This window comes from Hakea prostrata, chromosome 6 (assembly GCF_041222555.1).
Source record: "Hakea prostrata isolate BN-2017 chromosome 6, UWA_Hpros_2, whole genome shotgun sequence".
In the NCBI taxonomy this organism is placed as follows: Eukaryota; Viridiplantae; Streptophyta; class Magnoliopsida; order Proteales; family Proteaceae; genus Hakea; species Hakea prostrata.
The window spans coordinates 20,262,066-20,281,663 of record NC_142605.1 but is presented as its reverse complement, the minus strand read 5'-3'; the positions used below and the strand labels follow the sequence as shown (position 1 = coordinate 20,281,663).

Genomic DNA, 19,598 nt, shown 5'->3' with positions numbered 1-19,598 from the left:
GCACGAAGGTTCAAAAGTGGACCCAATGTTGGTGGATGGCCCTAGTGATGACTTGACATCTCTCCTAGAATTTAAAAGGAGAGAGAATGTTTGTCATGAAGGAATAAAAAGGGCGATTTTGGCATGTCTGTAGATTGACGATGGAGAGTCTGATTGATGAGGGTAAGGTATCCAAACATAGACAATCGAAAGAACTTTCATTCAAACAAAAAATTATTGAAACCGGAGTCCAATTGAGGGTCCAAACTTGGAGGGTTAACCAACTTCAATACCCCTACTTGAAGGGTAGTTGTACTTATGGAGTTACCTAACCAACACATCTAGACACCTAGTATCCATATACTTAGCTCTAAGTGCATATGTGTATAGGGTTACTAGGGTAATGGACGAACCCACAAACCTAGTCGATATATAAATACAAGAGAACAATTCCACAATCAAATCCACACATTCACATCATACTCATATCATAATTCATAAAATCTAAAAGGAGAAACATATATAAATGATCTTACCTTTGTTCGTACAAAATCACACACACTTTATAATAGATTACAATATATAAAAAATAATGAAGATTCAAATAACACCATCAATCATACAAGATATGGTTAAATATTTTCCTCACCTTTTAAGCTAATATCAATCTCCAAGTTCCAAAGAAATCCACAAAAGGGAATGCAATTGACCCAAAATAACCTAGAAACATAAGAAATTAAATAAGAAACAATCAGGGATCGTCCGGGGTCAAGGGGGGGGTAAAACATGCACCTAAAACAGGGAGCGGGGGGTTGAGCCATATAAGGCTGGTCGATCGCCTAGTCTAGGACTCTTGCCACTTTGATCGATTTCGACCCCGATTTGAAATCAACTTGGAATGGGATTTTGGAGTCTTCAATTTGACAGCATTAGGGTCCCCAAACTATCTTTCAAACATCCCAATTGGTTCCCAAATGAAAACCCCCAATTTGGGCTCTCTGTGTTTGCTCGCAGACATCTTAGAGAGGTTTGAATTTGTTTCAAATGCAAGGGGTTGCACGAACCATCTCTTTCTTAAAAACCAAGGCACCACAATTTGGTCTAGGATTGGCACATGAAGTAAATACCTTGCCATTCATATGTCAACCACTTAGTGTGCTACTCAAGGCTAGGGGTCACTATGCCTCAAGTCCCCTCTCGTGCTGAGTCAACAACCCTATTGACATTCCTTAGAACCCTTCCTGATCAGGTCCTCTCTCGTGTTGGGAGTGTGCCATAATTTGTCGCGAGTGGTGTACTGGTGTTATGTTGTGGCACCTCACGGATTTTTGCACCCATCTTTGTAACCCACAATAATTCCTTATTGCAACAACACACCCACGCATCACTCTTCCATTTCAACCCCTCATGTCACACATGCAAAAATCAAGTACACCTTGGGTTGCCCCAACCTCAATTCCCCTATTGTCAGGTGAGTAGCACATGCGAGGTATAACTAGCCATGCAAACTAAATGATGCTCATGTATCACATGAGATGCATTTGAGTACCGAGGCTAAGGCTTTAGCCCACGACCCCACTACATAATATAGTCATGTCAACCACATACCATTATCATTCCTTATGCACAATACAAATCCCATTTATGCCATTCCATATGCTCCATACTATTCCCATTATACAATTTCCATTTACATGAACAAGTCCATTTAATCTACAAGAGTTTGGGAAAGTATCCCAAGATATAAGAGAAACTTCCTTACAATTCCTTGAATCACTGGCCTTGTAAATTTTAATAGGAAAATATAAAAAAAATTTGAAAGGATAAATCTTCATTTTAAAAGGTCTAAATCTCCATATGTTTTCAAGAAACGAGCAAGAGCCTCCATACAGAAATAAAAGGATAGGAATTATTCACCATGAAAAGAAAAAAAAGATTAGAACCAACAGGACATCTAGTCAAATACTTCTCTGAATAAGCTGAAAAAAAAGTCAAAAGTACTATTATTCATCTCGATAGAGAAAGAGCTTTATAGACTTATTAAATTATAGAGAACGTCACCATAATTATTGCAGAAGTTGATACAACTTTGAAAAGAAGAAACTCGTCTTAGGGATAAAAATTAACCAAACTTGAGATAAATTAGATCAATACTCCTAAGGTGTCGTTGCTGCAAAGAGAAAGACGATAACTTGGAACAGCAAGTAGGTGGTTGGCTCTTGGAACAGTTAAAGCAAACTTCTCGGTCATGTCCAAGTCCTCAGGTGACATACCATTAGGTAACTTCCAATCAAAACCATGTAGCAATTGTCCAAGTACTAGTTTCACAATTGTTAGGCCCAGATGTATACCTGGACATCCTCTACGACCCGATCCAAATGGGATGAGTTGGAGGTCACGGCCTCTAATATCAATATTTGCTCCCATGAATCTTTCAGGCAAGAATTCTTCTGCATCACCATAACTCGACCAGACATCAGGGTCCCTTTGGATTGCCCAAGCATTTATAATCAGACGGCACTCCTTGGGTATATGGAATCCATTGATTGTCATGTCTTCCAAGGACTCATGAGGAGCTAACAATGGACCAACAGGGTGAAGCCTCATGGATTCTTTCACGACCATATCCATGTACTCGAGCTTTACTAAATCCTCTTCTTCCACTAGCCGATCTGTGCAAACTATATTCCTCAACTCTTCTTGGAGCTTCTTCATCACCTTCGGATGCCGTAGGAGTTCAGAGAGGGTCCATTCAATTGCCACAGCTGATGTGTCTGTTCCACCCACAATCATGTCTAAAATGATTGCTTTTATGTTAGTTCGATCAATCTTGCAACGTTGGTCTTCTCCAGTATGCATTTGTTCTGATTCCATCATCAAAGACAGCATCACATCAATGAAGTCCTTATGGTTGTCTTTACTGTCTTTAGGTTTGTTCATGTGCTCGTCAATGATCTTCTCCAAAAACCCATCAATAGTTTTGCTAAATTCCTTCATGCGTCGAATCTGTCCCTAATTGACATATACAACAATTAACATCGCTGCATTAGATCTGTCGAATATAAAAGCTATGATATCAAGATGACAAATTATCAATATGCATGGCTGCTCAATTTGAGCTAGATCTCTTGTAAAATTGTAATATCATAATGGAGATGTGCACCTATATTTGTCTATATTGTCAAAGAGACATACCTGAAGGTCAAGTGCTCCAATATACGGAATGAAATCAGACAAAATAGGAGTCCCAACAATCTCGAGGTATTCCTCAACAAATGATTTTACCTTGGAGTTTTCAAGTTTGTTTCCAATCAGCATTTGAAAGACCATACCCTCAATCACTGATCCCACCTTCGTACTTACATCAACTGCTGCACCAGCATTGGCAGCCTCCCTGAGAGATCCAACAAGAAGACCCATCTCTTTCCTTCTCATTTGCTTGAATGAATCAACCTTTGCTGCACTTAGCAGCTCTACGGTGCATAGCTTGCGCATGTTACGCCAATATGAACCGTATTGTGAGAAAAGCAGGCCTTTGTTCTTGTACGACATGTAATGGGCACCAGTGTTGTAAGGTCGACCTGCAAAGACCATGTCATGGGTCTTGAGGAACAACTCTGCTGCCTGGGAAGATGAAATCACCACAGTTGGAACAAGGCCAAGCCTGATGTACATGATGGGTCCATACTTCTGAGCCATTTGATGGAGGGTACGGTGAGGAAATTCCCCCAACATGAGAAGATTGCCAATAATAGGAACTCCTTGAGGTCCCGGCGGTAGTCGACGATCATCTCTTTGTTGCTTAGCTCTGAGACGAGTTAATAGATACCAAAGCCCTCCAAACAATACTGCTAATAGAATTGCATTATTCCAAAAAGACATTTGGAATTTTGGAAGCGAAAAATCTTGCAGAAGAGATCTGTACTTGGATTCTCCACTTTGATGGTAGTAGTGAAGAATTGAGCAGTATATAAAAATACAGATATGGGCCCTGAGGAATTGAAACTTGCAAGGCGGGGTAGTAAAGGTGTCCCGAAATTAAAGGTGTTGGGTAAGATGTCAAAATGGATAATGTTGCTGTGAAGATTCCCCTTTTTTTTTTTTTTTTGCTGTGAAGATTCTCCTTGTTCACCAAGATTTGCTAGCTTGCACAAACGGGCTCGACCGTATTGGTCGAGGTCTGCCTCCGACGAGCAAATTAGCAAGGGATCAATTCAGAAGAACCAATAGGAATGAAGTATTCACTATTGCTTACCTTTCTCCTTTCTTTCAATTTGCTTAAATAGATTCTAAGAGGTTTTACCGGTCCTTTAGTGATTTGAGTCCTGCTCGGACTTTTGTTGAAGATTGAGTCTTGCTCTCTCTTTTCTTTCTCCTTTCATCTCTCAACTAACCTCTCTATGTTTCCACGCATGCTGCCTTTCCATTCTTTCATCTTATTTCTCTATCTTATCCCTTAAGTATATTGTATATAAAAACTATAATATGGTAGCAATTGCCTTACCACATTAACACTTTCTAAATGCCACCTCCTCCTCTTTAAAAGACACTTCATACTACCTTATGTGAACATCCACCACGTAGGGGGTGGGAGAGGGATGTGTCACCCCCTCCCTCTCTTTCCTCTTACTTCCTTATGCTTAATATAATCTATATAATATACTATATATATATACACACTAGTAAAAATGTGCACATGCAAATGCAAGTCACTTATTGTGTTGTATATGTTAAATAGACAGTTTTGATAAGCAACCAAACATTTAATCATACCAAAACAACTTATACTTCGTAGGAATCCTATTCATAAGCATCAATCATATAGCTAAACATTTTATGTTTTTTTATTTTTTTTTTAAAAAGGTAAACACCTTATTGGTTAAATGTGAAAAGAAATTGGTTGTGTCCTCCTATCCACGAGGTGGGAATACACAAGGATTCGTATGGTTTAGTTGTTCCAAGGAAAAAACTCGAACATAATCATGGAAAGCAAATTTCATGTCCCGAACAATCATGTTTCTTCCAAATTTTGAGTTCATTACCTCTTGTGTGCTATATGGGCTTATCTTCATCTTTTTGAATTCTTGTCTTAGGGAACTGCAGACGCCATTATCAGGTGCTTGTGGGTATTGGAAGACTATCCAATACTTGAATTTCAGGTTGTCTTTGGTCATCACTTATACAGGATGGACTATCAAAAATTGTGTGGTTGATACATTTTAGTTATCATGTCTCAATACACGTTCACATTCCTTGTTCTCAATGCTAATTTAACTTTTGTTCAAACTCATTATACTTGTAATGTTGTGATGTGGTTCGCCTTAGAATCATTACAACCACATCACAACAAACACTTTTATTAAGACGTATATTTCCATGTTCATTACATTTCATTTACATGTCATGTCGTTCATACGGTAAGGTGGTCCAATTGTAGTGGAGCCTCTGAGATAAGAAAATCTCTTCCATTTTTTCCTCGGATGCTTGTTTTTTGATATACACATACAATTAGACTTGTTTTATCAATCACTGTTATACTTGTGTATGGTAGATGATAGCTAATTATTTAGCAATGCTTTCTTTTTCTATCAGGCCAAGGCAAAGGCACAGCAGAAGTTTGAGGCTAAGGGACATCACTAAAGCAAGAACATATCCCATTGTCGATTTCCAATAAGCAAAATGATAAACCCTTTAGGAATCCTATAAAGTTTTGGCAGACAATGATGCCTCATTGACAATTTAGAAACAGAGGAGAGACAGATTTTGTGTCTTAATACAGTGAAGGGAAAACATTGTAAATGGCGTAAACAACCCTTAAATTATCAATACGGATGATGCATAGTTGGTTCAAATCTTTCGAGGACTTAGTGTGAAAATTAAACCTCTATTGTGAGGGGAACAATTTCAACAAAAAGCCTGGAACCCTATGTTCAATTGATAAGTTGATTTCATGCATATTATTTTATACGATTAATTTACTATATTTCCATGTGTTTACAATTATTTTATATCAATTTACCTTAATATGATATGAAAATAAATATGTTGCACCCTTTCCTTTAATTTCTATAATTTTGGTGATTTTATATATTTCCTAACAAATTCTAATTAAGATTTATTACTTTTACATGTAGGAAATTATAAACCAAATCTGCAAGGATATTATTGAGAAATTCTGTAAAGATAGTCCTAATGGAACCCAACTAGATTTTATTCCACTCCAGAAAGGAAAGTATTGTTCACCAAGTTACAGTGCACTCTAGAAGCTTCCTTAAGTCAAAAACATGGAGAGAATGAGCCATTGCATGCTTTTATGTTTTATTTCCTATTTAGGATTTGATCAAAGAAAGGAAAAGATGAAAAAGAATCCAATTCAAATAAGAAAGACAGAAAAATCCCGTTTTGGAGTGTCTCTGTCCAGTTTTGATCAAGCCCTTCATCGGATGGTCATCTGGTGTCCAATTGAGCCAATATTTGGAGGAGAGCTTCACGACTTCTTGGTCTTCAAATCCAATGGTGGGATTATGCATTGGAGATCTCTAAGTTAGTTCGATTCTAGAGTCTAGAATTTACTGTCTAGAATTAAGAAATTAAGTCTAGAATTGACTACGGGTAACAGAAAAAAAAAAAAAAAAAAAAAAAACAAGCTAAAGCTTTTCGAAGAATTAGGGTCTACTCAAGAAGCTCTTACCTTCGATTCAGCGGAAGGTGCAGAATATCTCTTCCATTATTACTTTGTTCTGACCCGCCAGTGAACATGCGTTAACAATAATATACCACAAGAAGAACTTGAATTATGCAAGGGTTTACTTCAAGAAGCCCTTAACTTCGATTCAGCGGAAGGTGCAGAATATCTCTTCAGTTATTACTTTGTTCTGAACCTCTGCAGAGGTAAATTCTACAATAATTGAAATTGGGAATTTTGAAAAATCAGATGAAAGAGAAAAATCAGATGAGAGAGATTGAGAGATTGAGAGAGATCGAGAGAGATCGAGAGATTGAGAGAGTTCGAGAGACCGAGAGACTTTGAGAGAGATTGAGGGGATTGAGAGGTTCGAGAGAGATCGAGCAAGAGATTCAAAGAGATTTAGAGAGAGTGCTGATATAGAGAGAGATTCATAGAGAGTTTGAAAGGGAGAGGGATATAGAGAGCAACATATTTTGAGAGAGATTGAGAGAGGTTGTCAGAGAGATTTAGAGAGAGTTCGATTTAGAGAGAGTTCGAGAGGGAGAGGGATATAGAGAGCGACAGACTTTGAGAGAGATTGAGAGAGGTCGAGAGATAAATTGAGAGAGAAATTAAGAGAGGGATTAAAATTAATGATAAATTAATAATAAGTCATGACTAAAATGTCTAAATTATCCTTGTAAAAATAAGTAAAGAAATAGCAAATAGTACAACAATATTGGTATTTGGAACAATGATAAGGACAGAAAAAGGTAGAGTACATGCTTTTATAATAGTAGTATGATATATATATGTGTATAGATATATGTTTTTATATATAGTTTATATATATATATATATATATATATATGGGCTTCTATATGGGTTTGTGGGCCCACTCTATCATCTTATGCAGGACCCGCTTTGAGGTGCTAATATTAGTACTCTGGGTTTAGAAAACCATGTTGATCATTTTCTCATTTTCAGTTCAATCTAATTCCACTGTTGTGGGACCCACAAGTGATGTCTGACATCGACCAAATGTCAATTGGATCGTTTCATTTAAGCTATTATTTAATTACACTCAAACTATTTGATTAAACCATCAAACCAACCATGATGATCTTTTAATAATCTTAAAGAGTGACACATTCACATACAATAATAAAATAATAATATAAAAAGATGTGGGGCATCACATCCTCCCCTACTTAAAATAAATTTCGTCCTCAAAATTTGCGTACCTGATCAATTGAAAAGTTGGGGATACCGAGTCTTGATATCGGATTCAAGCTCCCATGAGGCTTTTTGACCCAAATGATTGTTCCACAACAATTTCACTAATAGTACCACCTGTTTCTTAGTTTCTTCTCTTTCTATTGTAGTATCTCAATCGGCTTCTCTTCATAAGAAAGATCTTCTTTCAACTTCAACAGTTCATATCATAGCACATGAGTAGGGTCTGCTACATACTTCTTCAGCATAGATACATGAAACACATCATATATATTGGACAAATTTGGAGGTAGGGCAAGTCTATATGCTACAGCTCCAATTCTTTCTAGAATCTCAAATGGTCCTTTATATCTTGGACTTAGCTTTCCCTTTTTTTAGAATCTCACCATACCCTCCATTGGTGCTATCTTCAGGAAAACTTTATCGCTTACCTCAAATTTCAAGGGCTTCCTCCTCACATTGGCATACTTTTCCGTCTACTTTGAGCAGTTTTCATTCTCTTTTGTATTACCTTTATCTTCTCACAAGTTTGTTGTACTAAGTTTGGCCCCAATACTTGATTTTCATCAATTTCACTCCAACATATTGGAGACCTACACTTTCTTCCATACAATGCTTTATAGGGCGCCACCCAATAGTGGACTGGTAACTGTTGTTATAGGCAAACTCCACTAAATATAAGTGATCACTCCAGCTACCCTTGAAGTCAATTACACAAGCTCTAAGCATATCTTCCAAAATTTGAATAGTTCTTTCAGATTGCACATCAGTCTGAGGATGAAAAGCTGTGCTGAAGTTCAGTTGAGTGCCCAACGCCTTCTGTAAACTTTTCCAAAATCTGGAAGTAAATCTAGGATCACGATCTAACACAATATAATTGGGTACTCCATGTAACCTCACAATCTCCTTCACATATAGTTTATCCAGCTTGTCTAAGGAGGAATCAATCTGGATGGATAGAAAATGGGATGACTTTGTTAGTCTATCCACAATTACCTAAATTACATTATAACCTTGTAGAGTTCTTGGTAAAGAGGTAACAAAGTCCATGGTAATATGCTCTCGCTTCCACTCAGGTATGTTTAGGGGTTGTAACAAACTTGAGGGTCATTGGTGTTCTGCCTTTACCAATTGACAAGTCATGCATTTCTGTACATATTCCGCTATCTCCCTCTTCATATTGTTCCACTAGAAATTCTCTTTCAAGTCTTGATACATCTTCATTCCGCCAGGGTGCACTAAGTATGGGCTATTATGTATTTCCCTCATCAGTCCATGGTAATATGCTCTGGACTCTCTGATCAAGAGAACCTCTTGACCTTATCTCTTGGAATGGTGGTTTTTTGCAAATAGAACTTTGATCATTCCTTGGTAACCGGTCTTCGTAGTCTATCCATTATGGTTGGACCGCTCGACTATTATACTTGACCGGTTCATCAGATTATGCGATGGTCGGACTGAACCGTGGTTGGTCCGTCTTTAGATATTTGCTCATTAACATTAGCTCCCTAGTCCCTTGACGCAGGCATACATATGCTCAGCCCGAGAGACTACCTTATCCTCGTTCGTTGTATGTGTGTTCGGTGAGGATTTGTACCGTTGCTCCTGTACACCTTCCTCATTTTGAAAACCGAAACGTTGCCTTTATTGATAGCCGCTCATCGCACGCGTCAACTGACGCAAGTTCTCCTCGATTTGCGCTATGTGTGCCATGTGTTGAAAAATTTCACGTCATGTAATTAAGGATTGAATTTCGAAAGTTTTTTCATCCAAACCCTCCAGTTGTTGAATGTAACATCTATTAGATCGGTATCTTGAAGGTGTTTAAAGGGCATTTCATCTGGACCGTCGGGGAGAATACTTCAGATCCTTTGGACTGGAAATCTTTAAAAGATTATAAGTAACCCTTTCCTCTTCTTGTTTCTTCATTTTTGTTCTACGCATATGAGAGTGTAACATAGATGAGACAGGAGGTTTTTTGTAGCAGCTATCTAGAGTTGCCATCTTCTTCGTTCAGTTTTTTTCCAACTTTTTGTCTTCACTTGAAAGCTTTGACAAGTAATATCCCTTTTTACTCTTCATTTGTTCATTTTTATGAAGATTCGTAAGAGTTACGATACTGTTACTTTGAGTTTCATCGCATTCTTATGCCATTTCTCTATCTTTCTTCTTCTTTTCTCTTTTGTGTTTTCTTCTGCTCTTTTCCTCTTCTTTTGCTTAGAATATCATGGTTTTAGTAAAGAGGGTAAAATCATAGTTTCTAAACCCAAAAAATCGAATGAAGAAGGCCTTCCAGTTCTGTGACTTTGAGATTCTAATCTCGTACATCATAGAGATACCGAGCAATGCTTGAGTGGTCGGTCCGGTGACCCTTCTTCTTATTCTGGTTGTGATCCATCTAGTAATGATGGTGATGAGGTCGGAACAGAGTCTCGACCTTCTTCTTCGGCTTATCCTGATGGTAGGATCTCCTTAAGTGCCCGGGCCAAGTTCAAGGTCGGGAGAAAGAGGTGGAAAGACAAACTTTCTCTTGAAGTGTATATGATTGAAAAAAAAAATGAAAGATCTTACCCCCGACCACATAGATTATGACCCCTTTTCCTCTGGGCCTGAATTCCAACCCTCACACATGACAAAAGAAAGGTTAGAGTTCATTCGTAAAAAATATGAGATACCATCAGACTAGTGATGAGAGGGCAAACAGTCCTTGTCCTGGGGAATTCTGCCTCTATGAAGATGCCCTTAAGAGTGTCTTAGACTTCTGTTCATCCTTTGTTTAGGGAGATAATGATTTACTTTCAGATGTGCCCGGGCATGTTAGAACCCAATGTCAGGGCAAGCAAGTTAAAGTTCGTCATTCTCTTCCGCTATTTCTTCATTTTTTCATGAAGAAGAAATAGGAGCAGGATGGATGGTTTTATCTTTCTAATCGTACTTCCCATTAATGTGGTTGGGGGGAATTTTGTAGGGAATGGTACACTTCCATCCAACACTAAAGGGTGGCGCCCGAAATTCTTTTTCATCCGGTCACCCTCTGAACCTTCATTCCCAATCTACTGGGTTTGTGGACCGGCCAAAGGATCAAATGATATCCCAGGTCTATTTGTATTTGAGGAGCGTGCCAGGGAGTGAATCCTCCGACTCCCTACTGAGGACAAGAATCAATTTTTCATTAATGGCCGTTGCCCAGAATACCCTAGTATACCGCATCGCTGGGGTTCCTTCCTTGTAAGTTGCTTTTTCCAAAAAGTTTGATCTTTTTCAAAAAGTCTTTTATCTTCTTTTGGTCGGTGCTAACTCTTTGTTTAATATTTGCCTTAGTGTTGCGCAACCCTGCGAAGTGTGCTTGTTGTGGATGAGGACATGGAGGAGGCAGAGACAAGATGCTTGACAAAGCTTGAATGTGCCTGTTCTTCAAAAGGTAAGGCAACTCCATCAATTTTGAAGAGGCCTGGTTTGTCAGACTTACCTCCCTGGCCAGAGAAGAAAAAGAGCTCGGTCTCTTTTGTAGCTTCAGCTATTTCTCTTAAGGAGGATTTTAGTGTTCCACCTCCTTCTAGTCCTCCTTGCCCTTATTTTGGTGCTTCACCGAGCACACATGCTGGTCACTCACCCCTAATTCTTATGTGATAAATAATCAGCAAGAATGGAACTCGGTTGCCCGAGATTGGATTTCAGGTGTGTTGCTTCCTGCCGACCAAGAATTTTTGGGCGGGCTTGGTCCTCTCTGATCATATGACATTACAACCAAGTAAGTTGAAACTTTTTGGTATTCCTCTCTCTCTCTCTCTCTCTCTCTCTCTCTGGTTAATGTAATGTTTTTTCCTGAATAACTCCCATTTCTCTTTCTTTTCATGTTAGGCTACTTTGTGCCTTAACTCAAGCCATAGGGGGTAGCTTGAATGCTGCTAGGAAGGAACATGTTAGTGCCCACCAGCTCGGCGAGAAGGTTAAGGATATGGATATTCAAGTATCCAATCTTAAAGCCACTAATGAGAGACTGGTTGGTCGGGAATCCGAACTGCAGGGTAAAGTCATGGTCTTGGAGAGACAAACAAAGTCTTTAGAGGAACAAGTCGCTTTGAAGCTTGAGTTAGATGAGAAAAAGAAGCTGTTGGCGAGCAAAAATTAGGAACTTGCGGTTGCCAAGGAAGAAAATTTAACTTCTGCTCAAGTGATTAGAGACTTGACCGACCAAGTTGCCCAGGTATCTCTGGCTACCTTTGTAGATCCTTCTACCGAGCTGAGGCATGAGGTCATCCAGCCATGGGTTTGTACCAAGGGATCCCGTGAGTTTATCGCTAAAGTGGCTGCTCAAGCATTCAAGTATGGTCAGCGGTTTGCATTTTCGAGTATCATTGGAGAATTTCGAGGTCTTGAACTGCAAAAGTTCGAGAAGTTCATTGACTTGGGCATCTTTGATGATTTAAAGGTTCCTTGGCCAGAATGGGCCATCGGCAAGCCAGTTTTTTCCCTACCAAAAGAGGTGGATGTTTTGGATTTTCTCGGCTCTGATTGGGAGCCGGCCCCTGAGGAGGAGTCTCATGCCGATGAATCTTCACAAGGAGCTGGCGACCCAGTGAATTATGAGCATATTGAGTAGTTCGAGCATATTAATGACGAACAACCTTGTTCTTGATTTATATTGATCAATGTTTGATCTTCTTAAGAACAATATATCAATTTTCTAACTTTATCTGCTCTTACTTTTGTTATTGTGAAGAGAAAACTTTATCTTTTCTTTGCACCTTTTGTAGTACAATGCAACTCTTGTTTTTTATTTATTTATTTATTTATTTATTTCCTTTGTAATTCTAAAAGAAACTTTGTTTTAACCTTTTATAAAGGTTTCACACAAATTGTCATTGTTCGTTCTTTTGTACACCAAAGATCTTGCTAACTTGCTCGTGTGTGTTGATCAGAACATATATGTTCAGATTTTGGTAATCGGAATTCATGTGTTTGGATCTATATGACCGGAACGTTTGTGTTTGGTTTCCATTGCTCGAATATTAAGGAAAGACATTCGTGAGTGCTCTAATATGAGTGACCGAAACAAGTGTGTTCGGATTCACATATTCACATGAATTGCTTATTATTTTGTACAAGTAATGTTGCTCGTTCCTTCTAATGCTGGTCGATCGAGCATAATTACTTGACTAATTTACACAAAATCATTATGTTGACTATGGTTTGATGTATTTGCTCGGAAGATGTGTTTAGGATATTTGTTTAGAATTGATACGTTCTGTTATAAATGATCGAACACACATGTGTTTGGATTTATTTGCTCATAATTCATAAATGATCGGAACATATGTGTTCGGAAGTAAAAAATTCACTATATTGTTCAGAACACATGTCTTCGGATACAAAATTCATTATACTGCTTGAAACACATGTGTTCGGATGCATACTTCCTCTTAAGTAAATAATTGAATTCATCAGCTTGACAAAGCAGTGTTGTAACAAAATTTGGGTTGTGCAACCCTGAAAGAAATTTGCAAAATCTAACTTGTCTTCAAAATAAAGCTACTCGGCTAGATTACTGGACCATTTTACTGATAGTACCTTTTAAGGTTGTTTGAGTTCCATGATTGAGGAACAGGTTGCCCGGTTTCTGGATCAAGAAGATGGTAAGCTCCTGGGCAACCTACTATATTATTATGTATGGTCCTTCCCAATTTGGTGAGAGCTTTCCTTGGTTGGTCGGATTTGAAGCTGTTGTTCGACGAAGTACAAGTTATTTGGGGAAGTATTGCCTCGTTCTTACTTTTGCATTATAATGAGTGGCAGTTCTCCTTTGGTATTCTTCTAGATGATATTGAGCCTTGTCGCTTGCCTTGTCTATGAGATCAACATTGCTATTAATTCCCTCAATATCGGCCTCTTTGTCAAATTCTTCTTCTCTGAGGGACCGAACCTGTATTTCAATAGGTACTTGAGCTTCTGCTCCATATGTGAGCATAAATGGTGTTTCTCCTGTGGTCGTCCTTACAGTTGTTCGATAAAAACATAGAACACAGGGGAGTTCATTGACCCACCTGTATTTCATCTGGTTGAGCCTTTTCTTTAAGCCATCGAGCATAATTCTGCATATGTTTGGCATATCCAGTAATAGACGTTCGAGTAATCCTTCGTGTGTGAGACCTTGATATAGCGTGTGAAAGGCTATCCTTTCATCTAGATTTTCGATTTGAATTGTTAGGTTGTTGAACCTTCAAAGATAGTTCCTCACAGATTCCAACCGACCTTGCTTGATGGAGAACAAAGTATCCTCCCTTTTTTTTTGTGCTCACTCCACTTTGGAAACGTGACAAGAAAACTCGACCAAGATGATCCAAATTTTTGATTGATTTGTTCGGTAATCCAAAAAACCATTCTGATGCAGTTCCGATCAATGAGGTTGGAAAAATTCTGCACATGGCCACATCACTATGTCTGAATGAAGACATCACCGACTTATAGTGCATAATGTGATGTCATGGACATCTGGTTCCGTCAAACATAGTGAAGGTTGGACATTTGAGATTCTTTGGCATCTCTACTTTTGAAATAGCTCGAATGAAAGGATCTTCTTTCAGAACAAAATAGAGAGCATCTTTGCCTGAATCTTTCAACTTTTTTAGGTTTTCATCAAGTTCATCGAATCGCTTATTAATGTAATCAGCATGTTCGGCATGAACTCCTTTATTGGCCTCCTTGCGTTGATTACCACAAACATGACGAGTTCTGCTATGTCGATCTTCTTGCTCATACCCGGGAGGAGGGTCCTTGGATGCTGCCTCTCTCGGTGTTCGTGCTCTTTCTCCGACCTTCCCTTACCCTTGTTCGGGTTTTGGAGGTTGGTCTTGCTTCTTGGTAGGGTAACGATCCAGGCACTTCTTTTGGCCTTTGGTGGCCTTCTCTTGTTTCTCCCTGGTTGATTAAATCAACCTATTGTCCCACTCTTGGGGCAACTTGTTGACGGATACTCATTTGAACTAGTTCGTTTAGGCTTAGAAGTTGCTTCTGCAAATCGTTGAATTGCCCCATGGCCATGAACTGGTTGGGTGGCGGATTTGGTAGGGTTTCGTGTTTAGGAATTTTATCAATTCCTGGCGACGTTCACCCTTTATCGACCTCCTTTGATCCACCCGACTTGGTTCCGACTAGCAAATCCGATTTGGTATTCATTATGACTTCTTGATCAGTTTCCCACAGACGGTGCCAATTGTTGCTATGTATTCCTATTCGTCCTCCCGATCAGATGTACCTGCAAGAATGTGCTTGACAGTGGAGTTCGAGCTCCACCTCCGATGATCTAGTTAAAATTCTATCCAATCAGGATTGACAAGAATGCAACAAACAATAAGAATCTCAATAACGATTGCTCGATTTAGTGTGTCTTTCTCTCTTGCTTACTTGCCTTTTTATAAGGTTCTTCGGGCTTTTTAGTGTTTCATCTTGAACTAGATCTTTACCTAGACTCCAATGTGGACTCTAGTGGTTGGATCTACCTTCAACTAATTAGAGATCTTCTTTGATTAGGAGTCTTTCAAGAGATGAATACTGCCGATGTACTATTTAAACCGGTTTGGAATCGGTCATAACTTGGTCGGGTCCAACTGGTTTAGTTCAAGGCCGAATTGGTTTGGTGCAACTTATATTTCCTTTATGACAAACCATTTATACTTAGTTTATAAATTTGTATGACCACAATCCTCCATGCTTTCACTACAAATTTTCAACCCTTATGTTGTTTTGATAATTAGATCAAGCATAACCCGTGCGAGTGAATGAGAGAGAGTACTCATTTTAGATTCCTTGGCATTTCTTCTTTCATTTCGGGATGTTCGTCAAGAGGGGAAAGGGCGGATAATAATAATAAGGGGAAAAGAGTGGATAATAATAGTAGGGCGGCAGGGGCGGACCCATGATTCAATATTGAGGGGGGGCGAAGAATGAAGGCCAGATAACCTTTCCGTTGGGGAAGCACTAATGTTGTTTTGCCACACATATTGTGTGGGCCCTTATAAGACCCATTGAAGGTCCCACCTCTAAATTATTTTACTATATTAAGGTATAGGTCTACATATATTTTGTGGGGCCCACATATATTTAAAAGAAAAAGGTAAATTATTAATAATGATATTTTTCCGGACAAAATGGGGGAGAGGGAGGGGGGGGGGGGGGGGAGGGAAAGGGGGGAGGGGGGGGGGGAGGGGGGGAGGGGGGGGGGGGGGGGGGGGGGGGGGGGGGGGGGGGGGGGGGGGGGGGGGGGGGGGGGGGGGGGGGGCATAGTTATATATATACACACACATGATTTCAACCCTAAAAAGTTAGATGCAAGCCAAAATTTTCGTTGATAGGAGATATAAACCAAATTTTTTTGTTTTTTTAGTTAAGAGATGCAAATGAATGGTAGTTAATTACCCTACTAACTATAGATATTTTATATACAAATCACCATACAAAATCAAATAACAAAACTTGTAGAAGAAATAAAGAAACATAGAATATAAAGTCAAATAAAAAGAATAATAAAAAGAGAAAAAAAGAAACTATAAATAAATTGAGAAAGAGAAAGATTACCCAATTGTGGAATATATGTTTTTTCAAATTTTCTTAACCCATGCTTTTAGAAAGGGAAGAGAATAAATAGGAAGAAAGGAATGAGAGAGGAGGGAGGAGATAAGAGAGAACAAAATAGAGATTGAGGAGTTAGTTTCTAATTAGGAATGAAATTTTGAATACCTAATAAGATTTTTTTTTCAAAATTTCCTTAACCTATAGAAAAAGAATAGAATAAATAAGAAGAAAAGATGAAAGAGAAGAGAAGAGAGAATAAATGGGGAGGGATTAAGGAGTTAGTTTCTAATAAGCAATGGAATTTTGAATACTTAGTTTCTAATTTAGCAATGAAATTTTGTATACCTAATAAGATTTTTTTTTCAAAAATTTCCTTAACCCACATTTAGAAAGAGGAGAATAATATTGGAAGAAAAGATGAGAGAGGAGATGAGAGAATAAATAGGGATTGAGGGGTTAGTTTTTAATTAGGAATGACATTTATATCTATTATTTTATCTTTAAAAATTGTTCTCAATATTTGGGAGGCCAAATATATAGTGATATTTCAGCCAATGAGGGGTTAGTCTAACGGTAAGAGACCCGCACTCCCATGGGGAGGTCATGAGTTTGTATCCACTCGGAGGCATATATATAAGTAAACATTTAATTTCTACATTAATATAAAAAAAGCTACATTGAGGATGTAATCAAAAAAAGTGGGCATAAAGAAGAAAAAACTGAGAAAATTAAGGAAAACAAGAAAATTAATATTATTTTTAAAAATCCCATGAACCTTAGATATATATACTCTATATGTACTAGGTGGGGCCCCTTCCGGGGCTTGCCGGGGCGCATATATATGGGCGGGAGCTCATATACTAGGATTGGGGGCCCCTTGTGTTGTCCCCGGTCTCTCGCCCTGCCCCGGGTATCCTGCCCCTTAGTGCTGAATAGGCATTTTGATTTGTGGGCCCCGGCGCCTCCTGCGCGGCCCCCATAACATTATATATATATTAATGGTTTATATATATATATATTCATATTCATATATGAATATTCTTTACACCAATGCCTTATGTTGTTTAGATAATTATTTAAAAAAAAAAAAAAAGATTCAAAGGAATATTCCCATCTTCCTCAATTTTTCACGATCAATCTATGTTGTCTACCGTCTTGGAGTTGGGACCATTAATTAAAGCAAGTGCGGTCATATTTGAGAGCTATGGTATGGGACTACAAATGCGTCTAAGTACCGCCACCATTTTAGGATGCTTAGCATGTGACAGAATGTTTTCTCAATAAACTTTACTATTATTAGAACTTAGAAGTCAAATATTATATAATTAAGAATGATACATATTCAAAACTCGTAAATGTCGTAATAATAACATTTAATGATAGTCATCAATTTAAGAAAAATCAAGAGCAAAATAGAGCTTGTCACAATCGCTAGGACCTCTGCCAACGTGGTTCGAAAATTTGCAGTTCTTTTATCCTTGAAGTAACTCTCCCATCAATAACAACTTGCCACCTTATGCTTTTTTCCCTTTAAACCACCAACCACCACTGGGCTCTACAACCAATAACCCCTTCTGTTTGAAGTTTGAACCCAAATCTATACTTCTGGGCCCCTGGCATCATTACAAAGCTAAACTTTTCCTGACGTGACTCAAGGTCTGAATCAACTTTTACCATAATTTTCATTCCATAGATTCAGGTCAGTCAAATAATTAATTTTATGAATTATTATTCTATGGATTTAAAATCTCTAAACTTTATGTAACCAAACAGGCCCTTATGGCTTGGTGTATCATTGCAACCAACAACTTTTACACTTGAAGTAACTCTCCCATCAATAACAACTTCCCACCTTCTGCTTTTTTCCCTTTAAACCACCAGCCACCACTAGGCTCTACAACCAATAACCACTTCTGTTTGAAGTTTGAACCCAAACCTACTCATCCAATTTGCACTTCTGGCATCATTACAAAGCAAAACTTTTCTTGACGTGACTCAAGGTCTGAATCAACCTCTACCCACGGTAGCTTAATGTTGGCGATATATCGCCATGGGCGACACGACACTGGCCATCGAAATGAAAGTTACAACTTGTCGCCGGAAAATCGCCGGAAATCGGTGTTTTTTTTGTCGAACCTTTTGAAATGTTGACGAAATCAACTATTTTGTCGCCGGCGGCATGAGTACAACCACTGCTGGTGTGTTCTACCGCTGGAAGAGAGGAAGAAAATAGCTGATACAAGCCGCAACTCTTCCAAATTTTTGACGGACTCAATACTCCGGTCTTCTCTCCGTTCGCCGGTAACAAAACTGATCGAAAACCCTCTCTGCTCTGTCTCTCTCCAACTCTTCTCCACGACTCCACCACCATTGCGCGCAAGCCTGCAACTCTTCTCCCGCATGACCTGAGTCACCTGGCTACCTCTCTTTGCGATCTCTCTCTGCGATCCCTCTCTGCAATCTCTCTCAGCGATCTCTCCCTCTCCAACTCTTCTCCTCCATCGTTGCAAGCCTGAGCAGAACTGAATGAAATCGAAGCGGCATTCACGCATGCAACGACTTCGTCTTCTATCAAGCAAAGAAGATCTTTTTCTCCCGAGGCCGTCGAAGTTTGTTCCAAAGCTCCGACGCTTGCCTAGATCACTGGATCGATGTCATCAAAACCCTTTTGTCGATCGATCAGAAGAGGAAAGTTGTTTGATTGCAGATGTAGATTCATTTGTTCCCAGAATTGGGCAGTGGAACCTTGTCTATCCTCCTTACCCGCGTAAATTGAAGGCTGCAACCTCAGTCTATGATCTCTCCCTCTCTCTCTCAGTGCAATCTCTCTCTCTCTCTCAGTCTGATCTCTCTCTCTCTCTCTCTCTCTCTCTCTCTCTCTCTCTCTCTCTCGGTTTGCGACAATGCACTGTGCACAGCGGTTGAAGTTACTCTCGCCCGCTAAATGTCGTCGACAAGTAGCTGAATTTTTGGGGTTTCGGTGGTGTCGCCGGCCACCGACACGTGAACACCAACCGATACGTCGGACCTTGCCTCTACCACAATTTTCAGCTTGCAACCTATTGGGTCAATCTAGGATGTTCCAACAAAATCCAAACCACTTGTACCCCACCAACTTTCAAATCCATAGCAACCATCAAAGCCA

At 39.1% G+C, this 19,598-nt stretch overlaps 1 protein-coding gene across 2 annotated transcripts; it reads right to left on the bottom strand.

Annotated features, from left to right (window-relative positions):
• Positions 1 to 1,908: 1,908 nt before the first annotated feature.
• LOC149012506 (cytochrome P450 71AU50-like) lies at positions 1,909 to 3,935 on the bottom strand. 2 transcript variants are annotated; one of them, XM_089158825.1, is made up of 2 exons: positions 3,175 to 3,935; positions 1,909 to 2,985 (listed from the first exon to the last, which is right to left on the bottom strand). In XM_089158825.1, the coding sequence occupies exons 1-2, from the start codon at positions 3,859 to 3,861 to the stop codon at positions 2,122 to 2,124; spliced, it is 1,551 nt and encodes a 516-aa protein (XP_089014951.1). In that variant the 5' UTR covers positions 3,862 to 3,935; the 3' UTR covers positions 1,909 to 2,121. The 2 variants fall into 2 exon arrangements, with proteins under 2 accessions (XP_089014951.1, XP_089014950.1); XM_089158824.1 differs by having other exon boundaries at positions 1,911 to 2,991.
• Between the last annotated feature and the right edge of the window lie 15,663 nt (positions 3,936 to 19,598).

Excerpts from the sequence above, each read along its gene's own strand:
- LOC149012506 (XM_089158824.1), bottom strand. The coding sequence starts at position 3,861 with ATGTCTTTTTGGAATAATGCAATTCTATTAGCAGTATTGTTTGGAGGG. Across the intron at positions 2,992-3,174 it reads TTGGAGCACTTGACCTTCAG|GGACAGATTCGACGCATGAA; the intron begins GTATGTCTCTTT and ends TATGTCAATTAG.